Source organism: Panicum virgatum, chromosome 1N (genome assembly GCF_016808335.1).
Source record: "Panicum virgatum strain AP13 chromosome 1N, P.virgatum_v5, whole genome shotgun sequence".
NCBI lineage: Eukaryota > Viridiplantae > Streptophyta > Magnoliopsida > Poales > Poaceae > Panicum > Panicum virgatum.
The window spans coordinates 59,251,151-59,268,422 of record NC_053145.1 but is presented as its reverse complement, the minus strand read 5'-3'; the positions used below and the strand labels follow the sequence as shown (position 1 = coordinate 59,268,422).

At 47.4% G+C, this 17,272-nt stretch overlaps 1 protein-coding gene, 2 long non-coding RNA genes and 1 pseudogene across 3 annotated transcripts; 2 read left to right on the top strand and 2 right to left on the bottom strand.

The window, feature by feature from the left end:
- Positions 1-1,178: 1,178 nt before the first annotated feature.
- On the top strand, positions 1,179-2,791 carry LOC120657097 (fasciclin-like arabinogalactan protein 1). The gene has a single exon (XM_039935348.1). The coding sequence runs from the start codon at positions 1,307-1,309 to the stop codon at positions 2,501-2,503; it is 1,197 nt and encodes a 398-aa protein (XP_039791282.1). The 5' UTR covers positions 1,179-1,306; the 3' UTR covers positions 2,504-2,791.
- Positions 2,792-4,334: 1,543 nt separating this feature from the next.
- On the top strand, positions 4,335-5,122 carry LOC120653731 (annotated as a pseudogene).
- Positions 5,123-6,039: 917 nt separating this feature from the next.
- On the bottom strand, positions 6,040-7,830 carry LOC120657095. The gene is made up of 2 exons (XR_005668082.1): positions 7,577-7,830; positions 6,040-6,462 (listed from the first exon to the last, which is right to left on the bottom strand). It is a non-coding gene; the product is annotated as an uncharacterized LOC120657095 (long non-coding RNA).
- Positions 7,831-13,237: 5,407 nt separating this feature from the next.
- On the bottom strand, positions 13,238-15,798 carry LOC120657096. Its single transcript, XR_005668083.1, has 2 exons — positions 14,775-15,798; positions 13,238-13,660 (listed from the first exon to the last, which is right to left on the bottom strand). It is a non-coding gene; the product is annotated as an uncharacterized LOC120657096 (long non-coding RNA).
- Positions 15,799-17,272: the final 1,474 nt, after the last annotated feature.

Sequence of the window (17,272 nt, the reverse complement as noted above, 5' to 3'; positions counted from 1 at the left end):
CTGCAGGGCAGTATGTGACCTGTGAGGCATACCGGAACCACCGATGCACCAGTGGGGCAACGGCCCCCTTGCCCGCGGCGGCATTCACCTTGCCACCTTGGGGTGTTTCCAGCAGCAACAATTTCAGGGGGGGCACCGGGCAGCGCTCGAGAGCCGGCCCCGGGCCCCTCACTCGTTGCCTGCTCGCCTCTCAACCCGAAACCCTTGCGATCATCGGTCAAAACCCCGGGCGCTGCTACGGGGATCGCCTCCTGCAAGCTTGCCATTTCTTCCCCGGGCGCAACGTGAGAGCTCTGCACAATTCAGGGGGCGCGCGAGACCACCAGCCAGGCAGCCATGTGGCCGCCGATCCGCCGCTCGCGTTCGCGTCTCGCCTTTCCTTCCACCGGCCGCGCAGCAGCGGCACATGCCTCTGTCCAGGCGAACCATTACCGGGCATGGCTAAAGGCCTAAAGCGACGTCGCCGGCGAGGACGGACAGGCTCCCCGAGCTGTCTGTGACCCTGGGCTGGGAGGAGTGGAGGCGACGATGCGCATTCTCCTAGGCATGTGCCGCGTGGGCGAAAGGGATCGGGTAGAAACGCTGCTTTATTAGTCAGAGTACACGGTTACATGGACATGGAACACCCTCGGTGCTCGTCTCTCGCGAGTGGTCTAGCCCGATTCTGGGAAAAAGTTATGAAGCCTCGCCTCTGGATCAGTTGAAGCGTAGGACCATCAAGTTTTCCCTCTCTCTCTGAAACCGTCTAACAAAGTAAGATTGGACCTTCAATGAATCGCTCCTGGGGGGTCAAAGGTCAATAAGCAAGTTTGTTCCTTCTTTTTTAAGGAAAATCTCACGATTATGTACTGGATGATGAATAACAGCAGCAAGTTATTTCAAAAAAAAAAAGCAGCAGCAAGGGTGAAGAGCCAGAAATGGGCTAGATGAGGTTTCAAGTGGGCCGAGTCATTTCAGTGTTCCAAAGCGAAAGAACCTGCTTCTACTGTAAGCTTTCGTGGCTAATCTGCACCACCATTCTACGACTGCGAGTGCAGCAGTGTTCATTTTTTCATCCAGCTTTTCCAGGATGAAATTTTTGAACGCTCACTGCACTACTAATAGTATTTTTTTTTACTTGATTACACTATTGTAACGCTGAACAAGCTCGAATTCGCTGCCCTCAACCATACCGGACACAAGACAACGCGACGCCGTCGCGCCCATTTCGCAGCCACTTCGCTCCCATAAAACCACGGGCAGCTCGTGCCTCTGCGAAACACTCAACACCGCCTGCTCTCCTCAGAGAAACCAAAAAGGCCCCACAATGCCGCTCGTCGGCGGTCGCTCCGTCCTCGCCCTCTTCGTCACCGCGGTCGTCCTGGTGGCCACTTCCGCGCCGGCGTGCCGCGCCGCGCACAACATCACCGCCATCCTCTCCGGGCACCGCGACCTCTCCGAGTTCAGCCGCGAGCTCACGGCGACCGGGCTCGCGGACGACATCAACGGCCGGGACACCATCACGGTCCTCGCCGTGGACGACGCGCACATGGCGCCGCTGAAGGCGCGCGGCCTCCCGCGCGGGACGCTGCGGCACGTGCTCTCCCTCCACGTCCTCGTCGACTACTACGACGACGCCAAGCTGCACGGCCTCCCCGGCGGCTCCGCGGACGTGTCCACCCTGTTCCAGGCCTCGGGCGACGCGCCCGGGAGCGCCGGCATGGTGGAGATCGCCGACCGCCGGGGCGGGCGCGTGGCCTTCGCGCCCCAGGACGCCGGCGACGCGCGGGGCACCGCCGTGTTCTACGTCAAGTCCGTGCACCAGGCGCCGTACAGCATAGCGGTGCTGCAGGTGAGCGGTGTGATGTCGTCCCCGGCGGCCGAGGCGCCCTCGTCGTCGCCCGAGTCAACAAGCAGGCTCGACGTCTCGGATGTCATGTCCAAGAACGGGTGCGGGCGCTTCGCCGGCCTCATCGCCGCCACGGCCGGCGCGTCCGCGGCGTTCGACAAGCACACCCGCGACGGCCTCACGTTCTTCTGCCCGGCGGACAAGGCGGTGGAGGCGTTCGAGCCGGCGTTCAAGGAGCTCCGCGCCGACGCCCGGCTCGCGGTGGTGCTGTACCACGGCGCGCTGGGGCACTACTCCCCGCAGGCGCTCAGGGCGGGCCACGACGACCTGGCCACGCTGGCCTCGGACGACGCCGGCACCACGGTCGGCGTCGCGGTGCACAGCGTCGGCGGCAAGGTGACCCTGGTGTCCGCGACGCACAACGCGGCAAGGGTCACCCGCACGCTCGCGGACGCGGACCCCGTCGCCGTGTACATGATCGACGCGGTGCTGGTGCCCTTCAACGCGTCGTCGCCACCGGATCTCGGCCCGTCCGAGACCGATGGGCGTTCGGGAAGGAAGGATGGCGGAGATGGTCGGCAGACGAGCGGCTCGGCTCCGGGCTGGCCACGGCGAGGATGGGTCGCATCGGCGCTCGTGCTCACTACTCTGCTGGCCGCGTTCGCGTCTGGCTGAGGGGTCGCCTGATGGATTCTTGGTTCACCGTCGATTGTTACTGCTAGGTTGTGTGTGCTTGTGTGAACCGTGAACCATCTCTCTGCTTGAGTTTTCGTGGACTCTGTGTTAGTTTCATTGGGGCCTGCTTGTTATCCTTTTTCAGTTAAGTGATCAGTGGTCAGCAGAAGTTATCTCTTGCAGATTTCTGGTTTGGAATTTGCAATTTTGCTTGCTTTTTTCTCACACTAAGACTGAGCACGAACATGCAAGATATAAAATCACGCCGAGGCTCCACGGCCTTTTCTCTGTGCAATTTTGCTTGCTTTTTGTCACACTAAACTGGCCGGAACCAAAATCTGACGTGAAGTAGTTGTTGAAACATGAAACTGAAAAGGCAAAGAGCGGCCGAGAATTTCCTGCTTTTGCAGCCAGGTTGAGCACGAAGATCTGCAAGACTGCAACTGCGTTGCATAGAGCCCCCGCCCCCCAGCGATTGCGTTTTGCTTGACTGATACGTTTAGGATCCTGTAAAAACTTGATGAAGGAGCTGCAGAGTACTGCACGGTAGGCAGGGCACATACTCTCTGTCGATGAAAGAAGCGGTGCGGCCCTGTTCAAGTGCTAGTGGTAAAGACAAAGCCGAGGAGCAGCAAAGGGGTTTCTGCAAGCTGAGCTGAGCTGTGCAGGTGAGGTGACCAATTGGCCATGTTACCGGGGTGTTTTTTTGGAAGGTTGGGTACGTACTAAAACTAAAGGGACCCGTGATGCAGCCAGCGGCTTTAGCTTTTGCTTGCTGCTGCTACAGCTTTCTATCCGATCTAAGGTTACCATGATTACTTGTATCCGGGTTCATTGAGCTGGTACTGATTGACTCGGCATCTGTAGTGTGGGATTGTGGGTGCAGTTTTGTTGCCAACGGTGGGTGAGTGGGTGATTCCGGTCACGCGGCTCGGCTCGTGGCTAGGGGTGGTAATGGGCCATGGCCCTAATGGTCTCTTCACAGTCCAATAAAGCCCTTAAAATTTTTAGTTCAAAAATACATATGTTTAGAGCCCGGTCCTTTTAGGGCCCGATCCTTAGATTTTCTAGTTCAAAATGTTGTGCCCTTTACCACCCCTACTCGTGGCTGGCCCAAGTTATGTGATAGCTTGCCTTTTTTGTTGGCCCTTTGAACACTGGATGGGCCCATTAGGATAGAATAATCCATCCTACGAAGGTGGATAAGCCCATTAAGTATTTCAAATGATGTTATTTTTTTTGTTTCAAATTATGTTAGTAGCAGATGAAAATTCTGCTCTCTTCAGTTTTCCCTGAGACTTGATCTCATAGCTAGCACGCATGCAGACAAATTTATTGGCCTAAACAAGTAGATATGCTATTAGTCTCAATGCTAATAGTATGGGCATTCTAAAGATCAAGTCTAGAGACTAGTTTAGGCCACTGATTTTTTTTCCAGATCAAGTCTAGAGACTAGTAGTAGCACTGCTAGGAAAAAGCGAGCCAGCTCAGATCTGAAACGCGATCGGATGTTTTGGCTAGTATTGTTCGGTACGGCACCTCTCCGTAGGGGAGCAACCACGACGCAGGCCTCGCGCCCAGGGCCAGAGAGAGAGAGCCGGGCAAGGTCTTGTGCGCATCCGTGCATCAGGAAGACTCGCCGAAGCTGCAACCTGGCCCCCGCAGCCCCGCGACACGGCGCCACCGCCCGACGTGTGGCTTCGTCCCCGCGTCCGCGCGCGCCTGCGTGTGAGTCGGACGGTGTGACCAAGCAACAGCAGCCCCTATCCCGTAGCAGAAACTGAACCCGGCCGGCGCGCCCACTATAAATCGATCGGGAGGATATGACCCCATGGACAAGGCACTCAGCTCTGCAGTCACCACAAAGTTGCACAAGATCGAGAGGATGGGCCGCAAGGCAAAGCGCGGCGGTATGCAAGTGGGAGAGGTCGTGTTCTTGATGGCTGCAAAAAAACAGCGCTGAAACTGACAACTTTTTTTTTCTTGTTTTGTGTCGTGAGTCCATCCAGGTGCGAAGAAGGGCGTCCGTGACACCGAGAAGACGAAGGTCGCGCCGGCTGACGACTGCGCCTCGCCGGGCGGGGAGGGAGGCAGTACTGCCAGTGCGGCCGCCGGGCTGCCGATGGCCAATCTCGTGCGCCTCATGCGGCAGGTGATCCCCAAGGGCGTCAAGGTCTCCGCGCGCGCCAAGCACCTCACCCACGACTGCACCGTCGAATTCGTCGGCTTCGTCGCCGGCGAGGCGTCCGAGAAGGCCCAGGCGCAGCACCGCCGCATCATCTCGCCCTAGGACTTCACCTGCGCGTTCCAGACGCTTGGGTTCGACGACTACGTCGAGCCCATGAGCACATACATCCGCCGCTACCGCGAGCACCACAACATCGCTGCCGGCTACGGCGGGTTCGTGACGCGCGTACGACAGAATCGCCAAGTTAAACGGTTTAATTAAGCGTAATGACCATCATTTGAACGCATCAGACGCATTAGCTTAATTAAGTGTAATCTGACAGCCTGTTTTCAATCCACAGACCGATCGAAACACACCAGAAGTCTCGTGCGACGGCGAGCACAGACGGTACGAGCATAATATAATTTCACAAAAATAGATAATAACATAAATATTTACACAACAGCTTTAAATTTAGAATTTACATAAAATAAATGACAGCAGCGGAAGAGAATATGACCTGAGAAAGATTTTCATCAGAACCCAACTGAAATAACTTGATATAAAACGATAACTACGGAGACGTGAGGATGTCACATCGAGCCCACCGATGTTAATCCTGGTTAGCTTTTATACCTGAAACAGGGTAAACAACAAACCCTGAGTATACTAATACTCAGCAGGACTTACCCGACTATTGGGTATACTTAGCCCACATATCTAGACATGCAAAACTTTTTGGCTGGTAGTTTATTTTGCAGAAAAGCAACTAAAAGTGGATCCTTATTTTCCATATTTTTAGCCCAGGATTTTTGTATGGTAACCATCATGTAATATTTGCCTCCTAACTAGAGCAATCATGATGGAGCATTAAATAACAGTTCAAAATAATCCTCCTCACATATCATTCATATTCCAACTCATTACTACGATGCGGTGCTGCGATCAAGGTGCCCATATCCGAGAGCGACTGACGGCGAATCGATCCGATTTAACCTTGCAAGGTGGACCTAACCAACACGGCACGTATTTGCCCCGTCGGACTATACATGCCAACCATTCCCCTCCCCGTCTCGAACTACAGGACCGCCCCACCATCATATGGTCAGCCGAGCTCAACGTGAGACCACCAAAAATAAACATATGCAACCCCATTTCTCCGCGACTACTCGACTACCCCAGGAGGTGAGTTGGAGTCCTGTACTTTCGAGATGAGGCAGTACTCGGCTTACCGGTTTCGACTACCTCCTACTCCCGGCATGCAGTTAGTACAATTCAAACTCGATCACAGGGCCAGACAACGAACGGTCCTTAATCGACACAGACGGACTAACCTTTCCCCGCCCGGTCTCCAATTCTTTTCCTTTCCTCCATATTCCAATATTCCATAATCAATCATAAAGCCATCCTATATCTCGCGAGTAACAGGACATTACTCGACTTCTACCGAATCCTAATTTTAGCATGGCAAGGATAACCACATAAACATACTAGTATTCCGACCAATGGAACCTAGGAATTATGCAACTAGGGTTTCATCCAATGCCTAGAAACGTAATGCATAAGCAAGTAAATACATATATAACATTTCATAAGTTAAAATAATAGGTTATGCTCCGGGGATTGCCTGGGATTAACACTGAGTCAGTGTTAGTTAGATGACACTCGCTTGGCGAGTATTCCGGTCCAAGCATGTACTCCTGGTTCTTTGCCTCTTCTGGATATGTCCACCAAACATCGTCTTCGTGTTCGGTTCCAATATCACGTCCTTCACGTGGTTCATCTATCGTACCTAAATGAGGTACAATGATGCATATGTATGAATGCACAGAGGTACAATAGACAATGCATCAAAAAGAACAAGCAAGCCAGACACAAGGTCACGACTGAGCATCCATAAGCATGAAGGTCATGAGCTAGCTTTAGCAAACATGCAAATAATATCAAGTTTAAACAAGAGTTGCATGAACAACATCTAACATGTCATACAAGACTTATGATCACCAGAAAACATAGCATCCAACCCCAAATTAATTTATCTAAAGCCTTTCTTAATTTATTTAGATAATAAGACATATAGGCATATATATATGATCATACATGTAAAGTGCACAATAAATTCTACCAAAATCACAGTAGATCACCAATACTCCTAATAGTCTACTGCATAAATTTCACATGCTCAGGTTTTATATTTTATTGATTATAAAACAGACAAATCTTTATTGCACTTAATCGTGTGAGAGCAAGTTAAATGTAAAACTTCATATTTTCTGTAAACACATGTCTATATTATATTTTTTTAGACCAAACTAACATCATACAAGGGCAGTGGCCTCATATTTTCCATTTTTACACATTTCTATTATTTATAAACTATTTACTTAGCATTCAACAAGTTAAATCAAAAACTCGGTCATACTGCCCTCAATGAACTTGAAATTTTTATCACAGAGCACACATCACAAGAATAGCCTACCATAAAAATTTCATATCATTTAGAGCACTATAACTACAGTTATGAAAAAGACAAGCAACACTAGCATTAAAACCTTAACAAGCATAAATCTATTTTTACAGCAAATATCTTCAACTAACACCCATCATATTATGATTCCACTGCATAGATCTACTCACAAGGATTCCAAAACATCTTAAATTGCTATTTTACGATTTTTCTACTATTTTCTATGGATTTTCAAAATTTCAAGCGATTTGGTCCCTGAAACACTATTCCTATGAGTCTATGACATTGCAAAAAACCCCCTGCAGTTGTTTGAATTGCTGCACGAAGTCCCTAGTCGCGAGTTGAAGCAGAGCAGCAAGGGGAAACGACGATTCCGGTGATGGGGATGCTTCCCGGCGACGAGGGAGGGGTGGGGGAGTATGAGGGACACGAGAGCTACCTCTGGGTGGTCTTGGTTGATGCCGAGGTGGCCGGAGGAGGGCCGGCGACGGGAGCAGCAGCACGAGCGGCAATGGCGGCGGCGCCCTCGCCTGCGGCGAGACAGGTTGGTGATGGGGCGGCCATGGGAGGGTTCAACAAAGCCGGGCGGACTGGGGGTGCTCGGCGGTGCGGCGCAGGGGCGCGTGTGCGCGGCTCGCGACGAGCAGCAGCATGCCATCGATGGCATGGCTGTAGAACGAGCATGCCAACACTACGGAAAGAAGGGAGAGGAAAAGAGCTGGCGGTGCTGGAGACTTCGGGAGAGGGAGGGAGAGACGTGCCGGACTCGGTCTGCTCGTCGATTGGGCGCACGGCGATGGCCACACGCCTGCAACCGCGTGGCGAGCTGCTGCTGCTGCCACGGTTGAACTGAACCAAAGTTCAGTGTCCATGGCCGGCAAAGACAGCAAGTTGAGCCTTCGTTCCTTCCAAAATCATATTGCAACGTTTCAATCGATCAATACAAAAGTTAAAGATGGATTGTAGGGCTACACTTCTTGTATAGAAGTTTTGGTGAAATGATTCACGGAATAGGAGATAAATGGGACCAAAGTTTGGGGAAAAACACGAGTTAACTGAATTTTCAAAGGTGCACACTCATTTCAACTACCTGACTTTGAACCAATGATCAAGTTAAGCTCCCAATTAATCCTAATTAAGGTAATTAACACACGGGGTGTTACAATCCTACCCCCTTAAAAGAATCTCGTCCCGAGATTCAGAATGAAAGACTTCCAAGGAGAGAGGAGCAGACTAATCCTCAAAAGCGGTAGAAAACACTTACTCCAGAGAAAATCAGAGTTGATGGCAGGAGCGAGAAGGTCACTGTTGATGGTAGGAGCCGTTTCGGATAAGGATTAAGAATTTATAGAAAGTTTAAGAAGCAAGGTATGAGAAACATGATATCTCCCACGATTTTATCCGATTGGTGACTTGTCCGATTTCAAGTGTTGCATGTCCTCTCGTTCCAACTGCAATGGCATAGGTAGCTTGATCATCTCGGCAGATTAACTAGGATCCCTTGTCTACCACCTCTTGCAGTTTTCTAACATTTTCGTCCATTAGTAGTTCTTTCAAGATCATCCCTTTGGTAACTTCGGAAGAAAGACTCACTAGATTTAGGTCTGGTATAGAGATTTCTAGGCAGAACAGCGAACGATAGATGCGGGGAATGCCCATGAGGAGATAACACACCGACATAGTTGTACAAGGGATCATAATTAGCAACCTCAATCCTAGTGTGTGTCGAGTAGCACAACCATGTGTCGATCACTCAGAGAAGGCTCTTGGTTTCATCGCGTCACCGTCAGTCCTTAATCATTACACCATTACTGAGGATACCACTGATGAGAATTCCCTTGTTGCACAGATGGAGCATGCATGGATGAGCATTATGAGAATGAGGGGTAGCAAGAAGTGATCTAAAAAAAATAGAGGCATAACATGAGAGCAACAGAGATTAGCTGCCACAGACTGCAGGAAATAAAACTCTGGCTTAAGCTTCACATACAGCTTGCGTCCATCGACGAAATTATCTGATTAACGATCAACATGCCATTTGGGTCCGGTTGGACAGCAACATGAGATCAAGCCCAATAACCATTCAGATGCCTGAGGAAAGTAGAGATGAAACAAGCAGGACACATATAAGAAAATAGAGATATCATCCATAGATTTGGTTGATAAAACAATGGTATGATTCGCAAGGGAACGATTCTGACGCCAAGGTAGAAAAATAGATTAGCATTGCACTAGATCATCTTTAAGATAAGTGTCAGAGAGGTTCCACCATGATTGTAGGTATGGCTTTTGACCATCAGGCACATGATCATACCACAGACATAGACAAGCACTTGGTGAAACTTGGCTAGGGTAAGCGGGTCCACAAAAATGTCTACAGGATGCATAGATCTTGGATTTTTGCAACACAAACAACCATAACTAGCACTGCGTTTAAGATTTTCTAACGCCAAACCTTGATCAGGGTCATTTATGGAACTCAAAAGATTAGACACGCATTTCAGATTTAGGATTTCACCACTAAGGCGATAGGAAGTTCCTCTTTGCATGCAGCCAGGGACGGCTCTTGTTAACGACAATGCTTTTAAGAAAACACCAAACTCGATTCGTACACGGCTCTTCAACTAGAACGGTTGGTGAAGTCTCGTAAAGCTTCTTGATCCAGCAGGGAAAAGGTTAACAAATCAAGGATATGGTGATGAGACGAAGTGATCATGTTCTCATCGAGTTGAAATCACAACACGAAGAAAACAGATATCGGTGAGATTCAGCATAAGGCTTGGGAGAACAAGTGAGGATAACAAGGAAGATTGGTTGAAAAAGATCTTCTGGAACATCCTTACTCAGAATTTATTATCTGATTGATTTGCACGATGCTAGTTGCAAAACATGCCCATTTATGCCGATGCAATCAAGGAATAATGACAAAATATATTCCAACTCAGAGTGCAAATGCTCGATAGCCATGATAATGATGCACCCTAGAGATGGATGATTGCAATGATGGTGCAACACGAGGATGGAGTGTTCCATGTGCAAATGAAATGGTGCATATGACACGATGCATTTGCCATGATGCTGGCCCAATGATGCATACACCATGATGCAAAAATGATGATGCTCTTGATGTATGCATGTATGAGATGCATAAAATATGATGCATACACACATGAGTTTGCGATGCACACAATGCAACACACGTCTTATGACTGTTCCCTCGTGACTAAACTCGCGTTAACCCTATACCCTTGAGTAAGTATTAGAAGTTAGGACACTAGTAAGGGTTGCACAAGAATGGATTGAGGTGAGATATGTCACATATACCGAGACACCAGCGCGCTCCTAGTGGCTCCATCATGTGGCTGCAACACACATGAGGCCCTAGGTTCCGTCGCGGCATCAGGGTCATGCAACTAAACAACAGCACAAGAGAAATCAAGAGTAGCAACCCAACAGGCCAGAAGAGGCAAGATAGGTTAGAGGGAACCCAAGACAACCCATGATGTTACACTCGAACGCATTCCCGTTAGTCAGTCTATGGAGTCCCGACAATGATGCGACACCATGCACTGGAATGATGTGATGCATGACAGTTACGATGACTATATTCAAAAAGGGATATTATCATGGATTTTTTTTCATTTATCCAAGAATATCTGAGCAAGAATGAAGGTACAAGTTTTCAGAGGTCGGAACCACAATAGCCAGCAATATAGGGTACAACATCAAGACAGAATAGAATGTTCATTGAACGATGGATTCAAGGGTTTTTCTGACAAACATCAAGGCTTAGCTATCACAGGAAAAAGCACAATGCTTCTGCCAAAACAGATTCAAGGCAAGGATCAAGGGTTTGATTGGAATTACAAGCTAAGATCAACGATAAGGTTCAGACACGATCCAACCCACTCGATTTACAAAAGATTTTCTCAACCAAGGTTAGGCTAGCAGATTATATTGGCACCACTACTACAACACAAAACCTAGGCAGACATTTAGGTAAAAACAACACATTTTAGTAAAACAATGTAACAAGCAAGGTGATCAAACCAACCAAAGATGAGATGATGCATGCACGTTCTATTCGTTCCTCACCCAAACAATTGCCAATACTAGGCATACGGGGACAACCGGTGGTACAAATATGTACTCTCCCTATATATACTAGTCGTTCTTACGTTCAAAGCTTACGTAACGTGGTTAGTGTACCTGCAGACAAACACAAGATATAAAGAGACATAAATATACATTTCTGGACCCTTCGTGCCAGCACACACGAACGGCCCCCATGTGTCCTACGCCACACGGGTAACGCATATACAGTTTCCCACATATTCACACATACATTACCATCCACTATAGAGATGGAACCCAAACGTTCGACGCTGAATGGGCAGCGCTTCATACGTTACCGGGGTAACGTATTCACTTCCCGTACAAATCGCCTTACGGGACACCCAAGGATACACGTGTCCCAAGGTACACGGTCATGGCCAATCGCATGACAGATTTACATCTCGTAACATTGCCTTACGAGTTGGCCGTGATTGCAATCACACGGCGGGAAGTCCGCACTCCATATCAGGCGGCAGATAGCGACATGCTCATTTGAATGGAGCCTTATCACCTCCTCGTATGCTCATCATACGGGACCCGCGCACGTATGAAACACGTGGACTATTCTAAGGACTACCAAGAATGCTTACCTTGTTTACCTTAGCGTAGGTGCGTCGATACAATATTAAATAAAGGTTGTACAAGAAAGTAAGTTTTAACATAAATGAATGTGCTGGAAGTTAGTTATTATTATACAGAGCCACCTGATATAACACAACTATAAACATAGGGCTTACGAACTAATTTCTCATAATCCCTTAAGCATAAGAAACGTATTTTTCTAAAACTCATTTTTAATTTTGAAAACACTAAAAATAATCATGCTAGTACCCTCCCTGGTGCATTTCAGCTCTGATACCAGCTGTGACAGAACCGCCAAGTTAAACGACTTAATTAAGCGTAATGGCCATCATTTGAACGCATCAGGCGCATTAGCTTAATTAAGTGTAACCTGACAGCCTGTTTCCAACCCACAGGCCGATCGAAACACACCAGAAGTCTCGCACGACGGCGAGCACAAACGGTACGAGCATAATATAATTTCACAAAAATAGATAACAACATAAATATTTACACAACAGCTTTAAATTTAGAATTTACATAAAATAAATGACAGCAGCGGTAGAGAATATGACCTGAGGAAGATTTTCATTAGAACCCAACTGAAATAACTTGATATAAAACGATAACTACGGAGACGTGAGGATGTCACATCGAGCCCACCGATGTTAATCCTGGTTAGCTTTTATACCTGAAACAGGGTAAACAACAAACCCTGAGTATACTAATACTCAGCAAGACTTACCCGACTATTGGGTATACTTAGCCCACATATCTAGACATGCAAAGTTTTTTGGCTGGTAGTTTATTTTGCAGAAAAGCAACTAAAAGTGGATCCTTATTTTCCATATTTTAACCCAGGATTTTTGTATGGTAACCATCATGTAATATTTGCCTCCTAACTAGAGCAATCATGATGGAGCATTAAATAACAGTTCAAAATAATCCTCCTCACATATCATTCATATTCCAACTCATTACTACGATGCGGTGCTGCGATCAAGGTGCCCATATCCGAGAGCGACTGACGGCGAATTGATCCGATTTAACCTTGCAAGGTGGACCTAACCAACACGGCACGTATTTGCCCCGTCGGACTATACATGCCAACCATTCCCCTCCCCGTCTCGAACTACAGGACCGCCCCACCATCATATGGTCAGCCGAGCTCAACGTGAGACCACCAAAAATAAACATATGCAACCCCATTTCTCCGCGACTACTCGACTACCCCAGGAGGTGAGTTGGAGTCCTGTACTTTCGAGATGAGGCAGTACTCGGCTTACCGGTTTCGACTACCTCCTACTCCCGGCATGCAGTTAGTACAATTCAAACTCGATCACAGGGCCAGACAACGAACGATCCTTAATCGACACAGACGGACTAACCTTTCCCCGCCCGGTCTCCAATTCTTTTCCTTTCCTCCATATTCCAATATTCCATAATCAATCATAAAGCCATCCTATATCTCGCGAGTAACAGGACATTACTCGACTTCTACCGAATCCTAATTTTAGCATGGCAAGGATAACCACATAAACATACTAGTATTCCGACCAATGGAACCTAGGAATTATGCAACTAGGGTTTCATCCAATGACTAGAAACTTAATGCATAAGCAAGTAAATACATATATAACATTTCATAAGTTAAAATAATAAGTTATGCTCCGGGGCTTGCCTGGGATTAACACTGAGTCAGTGTTAGTTAGATGACACTCGCTTGGCGAGTATTCCGGTCCAAGCATGTACTCCTGGTTCTTTGCCTCTTCTGGATATGTCCACCAAACATCGTCTTCGTGTTCGGTTCCAATATCACGTCCTTCACGTGGTTCATCTATCGTACCTAAATGAGGTGCAATGATGCATATGTATGAATGCACAGAGGTACAATAGACAATGCATCAAAAAGAACAAGCAAGCCAGACACAAGGTCACGACTGAGCATCCATAAGCATGAAGGTCATGAGCTAGCTTTAGCAAACATGCAAATAATATCAAGTTTAAACAAGAGTTGCATGAGCAACATCTAACATGTCATACATGACTTATGATCACCAGAAAACATAGCATCCAACCCCAAATTAATTTATCTAAAGCCTTTCTTAATTTATTTAGATAATAAGACATATAGGCATATATATATGATCATACATGTAAAGTGCACAATAAATTCTACCAAAATCACAGTAGATCACCAATACTCCTAAGAGTCTACTACATAAATTTCACATGCTCAGGTTTTATATTTTATTGATTATAAAACAGACAAATCTTTATTGCACTTAATCGTGTGAGAGCAAGTTAAATGTAAAACTTCATATTTTCTGTAAACACATGTCCATATTATATTTTTTTAGACCAAACTAACATCATACAAGGGCAGTGGACTCATATTTTCCATTTTTACACATTTCTATTATTTATAAACTATTTACTTAGCATTCAACAAGTTAAATCAAAAACTCGGTCATACTGCCCTCAATGAACTTGAAATTTTTACCACAGAGCACACATCACAAGAATAGCCTACCATAAAAATTTCATATCATTTAGAGCACTATAACTGCAGTTATGAAAAAGACAAGCAACACTAGCATTAAAACCTTAACAAGCATAAATCTATTTTTACAGCAAATATCTTCAACTAACACCCATCATATTATGATTCCACTGCATAGATCTACTCACAAGGATTCCAAAACATCTTAAATTGCTATTTTACGATTTTTCTACTATTTTCTATGGATTTTCAAAGTTTCAAGCGATTTGGTCCCTGAAACACTATTCCTATGAGTCTATGACATTGCAGAAAACCCCCTGCAGTTGTTTGAATTGCTGCACGAAGTCCCTAGTCGCGAGTTGAAGCAGAGCAGCAAGGGGAAACGACGATTCCGGTGATGGGGATGCTTCCCGGCGACGAGGGAGGGGTGGGGGAGTATTAGGGACACGAGAGATACCTCTGGGTGATCTTGGTTGATGCCGAGGTGGCCGGAGGAGGGCCGGCGACGGGAGCAGCAGCACGAGCGGCAATGGCGGCGGCGCCCTCGCCTGCGGCGAGACAGGTTGGTGATGGGGCGGCCATGGGAGGGTTCAACAAAGCCGGGCGGACTGGGGGTGCTCGGCGGTGCGGCGCAGGGGCGCGTGTGCGCGGCTCGCGACGAGCAGCAGCATGCCATCGATGGCATGGCTGTAGAACGAGCGCGGAAACAACGGGAACGCGCAAGAACGAGGAGAGTATGAGCTTTAGGGAGTCGAGGGGAGTCGATTTCAGCCGTGGGTTGGTGGGAACGGTGACCGGGAGGTGGAGTTCGACGGCGGCCTGAGTTTCGACGAAATTTTAATGGAGTCTGGTGGTGTGGGGTGTCGATTCCGGCCGGGATAGGGCGCGGCCGGGCTCGGGAAGGGACGGAGGAGCTCCGAGGCGAGGCGATGAGGGTTGGGGCGTGAGGAATTGAGGCGCGGGACGGCGAGAGCTGGCCGGCGCAGCGTCGGCGACGGGGCTCTGCTCGGCTCGTTGACTCTGCTCGAGGTAGAGACGGAAAGAAGGGAGAGGAAAAGAGCTGGCGGTGCTGGAGACTTCGGGAGAGGGAGGGAGAGACGTGCCGGACTCGGTCTGCTCGTCGATTGGGCGCACGGCGATGGCCACACGCCTGCAACCGCGTGGCGAGCTGCTGCTGCTGCCACGGTTGAACTGAACCAAAGTTCAGTGTCCATGGCCGGCAAAGACAGCAAGTTGAGCCTTCGTTCCTTCCAAAATCATATTGCAACGTTTCAATCGATCAATACAAAAGTTAAAGATGGATTGTAGGGCTACACTTCTTGTATAGAAGTTTTGGTGAAATGATTCACGGAATAGGAGATAAATGGGACCAAAGTTTGGGGAAAAACACGAGTTAACTGAATTTTCAAAGGTGCACACTCATTTCAACTACCCGACTTTGAACCAATGATCTAGTTAAGCTCCCAATTAATCCTAATTAAGATAATTAACACACGGAGTGTTACAGCGCGCTCCTGCCGTTGCTGCTACAGCTGCGGCGGCGCCCGTCACGCCCCCCGGCGTGCCATGCTTTTCTGATGAGGAGATGCAGCACCTGAGATCGATGGTGCCTCCCCCGCGTGGAGAACACGATGGCGAGGGGATCTCCTCGTCGGCGTACGCGCCGACGCCGGCCGGGCACGGCTATGGTCACACTGGGTACATGGAGAACTAGTTGGACCTGGTGCATGTATGGGCTGTCCGCCCTCTGCCGTACCATTCCAACACTACTTGCAAATCACTAATAACAATGGAGCAGCCTATTTAACTGTGCGCCTTCTTATGTTGTCATGTACCATATATGACGTGACTCTTTCATGATCACTGAGGATACAAGTTTATAGTCTCTTTTTCCAAGGCCGTGACAGTTTTTATCATCTTTTAGTGGTGGTAATAAGGATTTCCCTTTCCTGGTTATCTTTTTCCACGTTCGCCCTCAAAGCCTAAAAATTCCCACGTTAATTGGAGAAAAATAAAAAAAGTAAAAATTACCCACTACTGTCATTATGATAAAAATTAGCCTAAAATACCCCTGTGCCTAATTAAAAATCACCCACCAATGCTATTATGAAAAATTAAATATAAAATACTAATTAGCTATGTATCAGTTACAAACATATACTATTAATAAAAACTAAAGCTTACAACAATCAATCAAAATAAAACGAAAATAAGAATAATTATATGCATAATATTATTAAAGCTCATCAAATCAAATTGTTATTACATGTAGATCATATTTGAATTATTTTAACCAATAATAAGACGTAATTTATGATAATAAACATGGTGATGTATGGTAAAAAAATAGTATAACCTTTAAGTAAGGATACAGCGAGAAATTTTTGAATTTTGAATACTAACCGCGCAAATGCGCGAGTTGTACGCCTAGTTTATTTAAGGTCAAGGAATTGAAAATATAATTATCTTGCGAGAAATTAAAATCTCTAAGGTATGCAAACCTTGCCTTGGATTGCTTCGAAAATATAGGTTGTGACTGGTAGACTGCATAAGAGCCTATCCAGGCTTTGTATAGTGCAGGTTTGGATGTTTGGTAGCATGCAGGGGCGGATACAGGAGGGGGGCTAGGGGGGCTCAAGCCCCCCCTAAGCTCCCCTAATTACACGTAAAATACTGTAGCAAGACCTCCAAATCACCATTAAATTTTCACACAAATCAACATCTCTATTGTTTCAGCCCCCCTTGCCTCCAATCCTGCATCCGCCACTGGTAGCATGAATAGGTAAGTTAAGCCAAGCTCTGGTTGTGCAAATGGCACTGAACGGCTTGCATAGTGGGAAACGCAAATGAGATTCGTCTCTGGTTGTGCAGGCTGCACAGCGTCCCAGGGAGCAATGCAGCCAATGCGCGTGAGTGAACAAAAAAACCAATACGCGTGTGTGTACATATGCATGC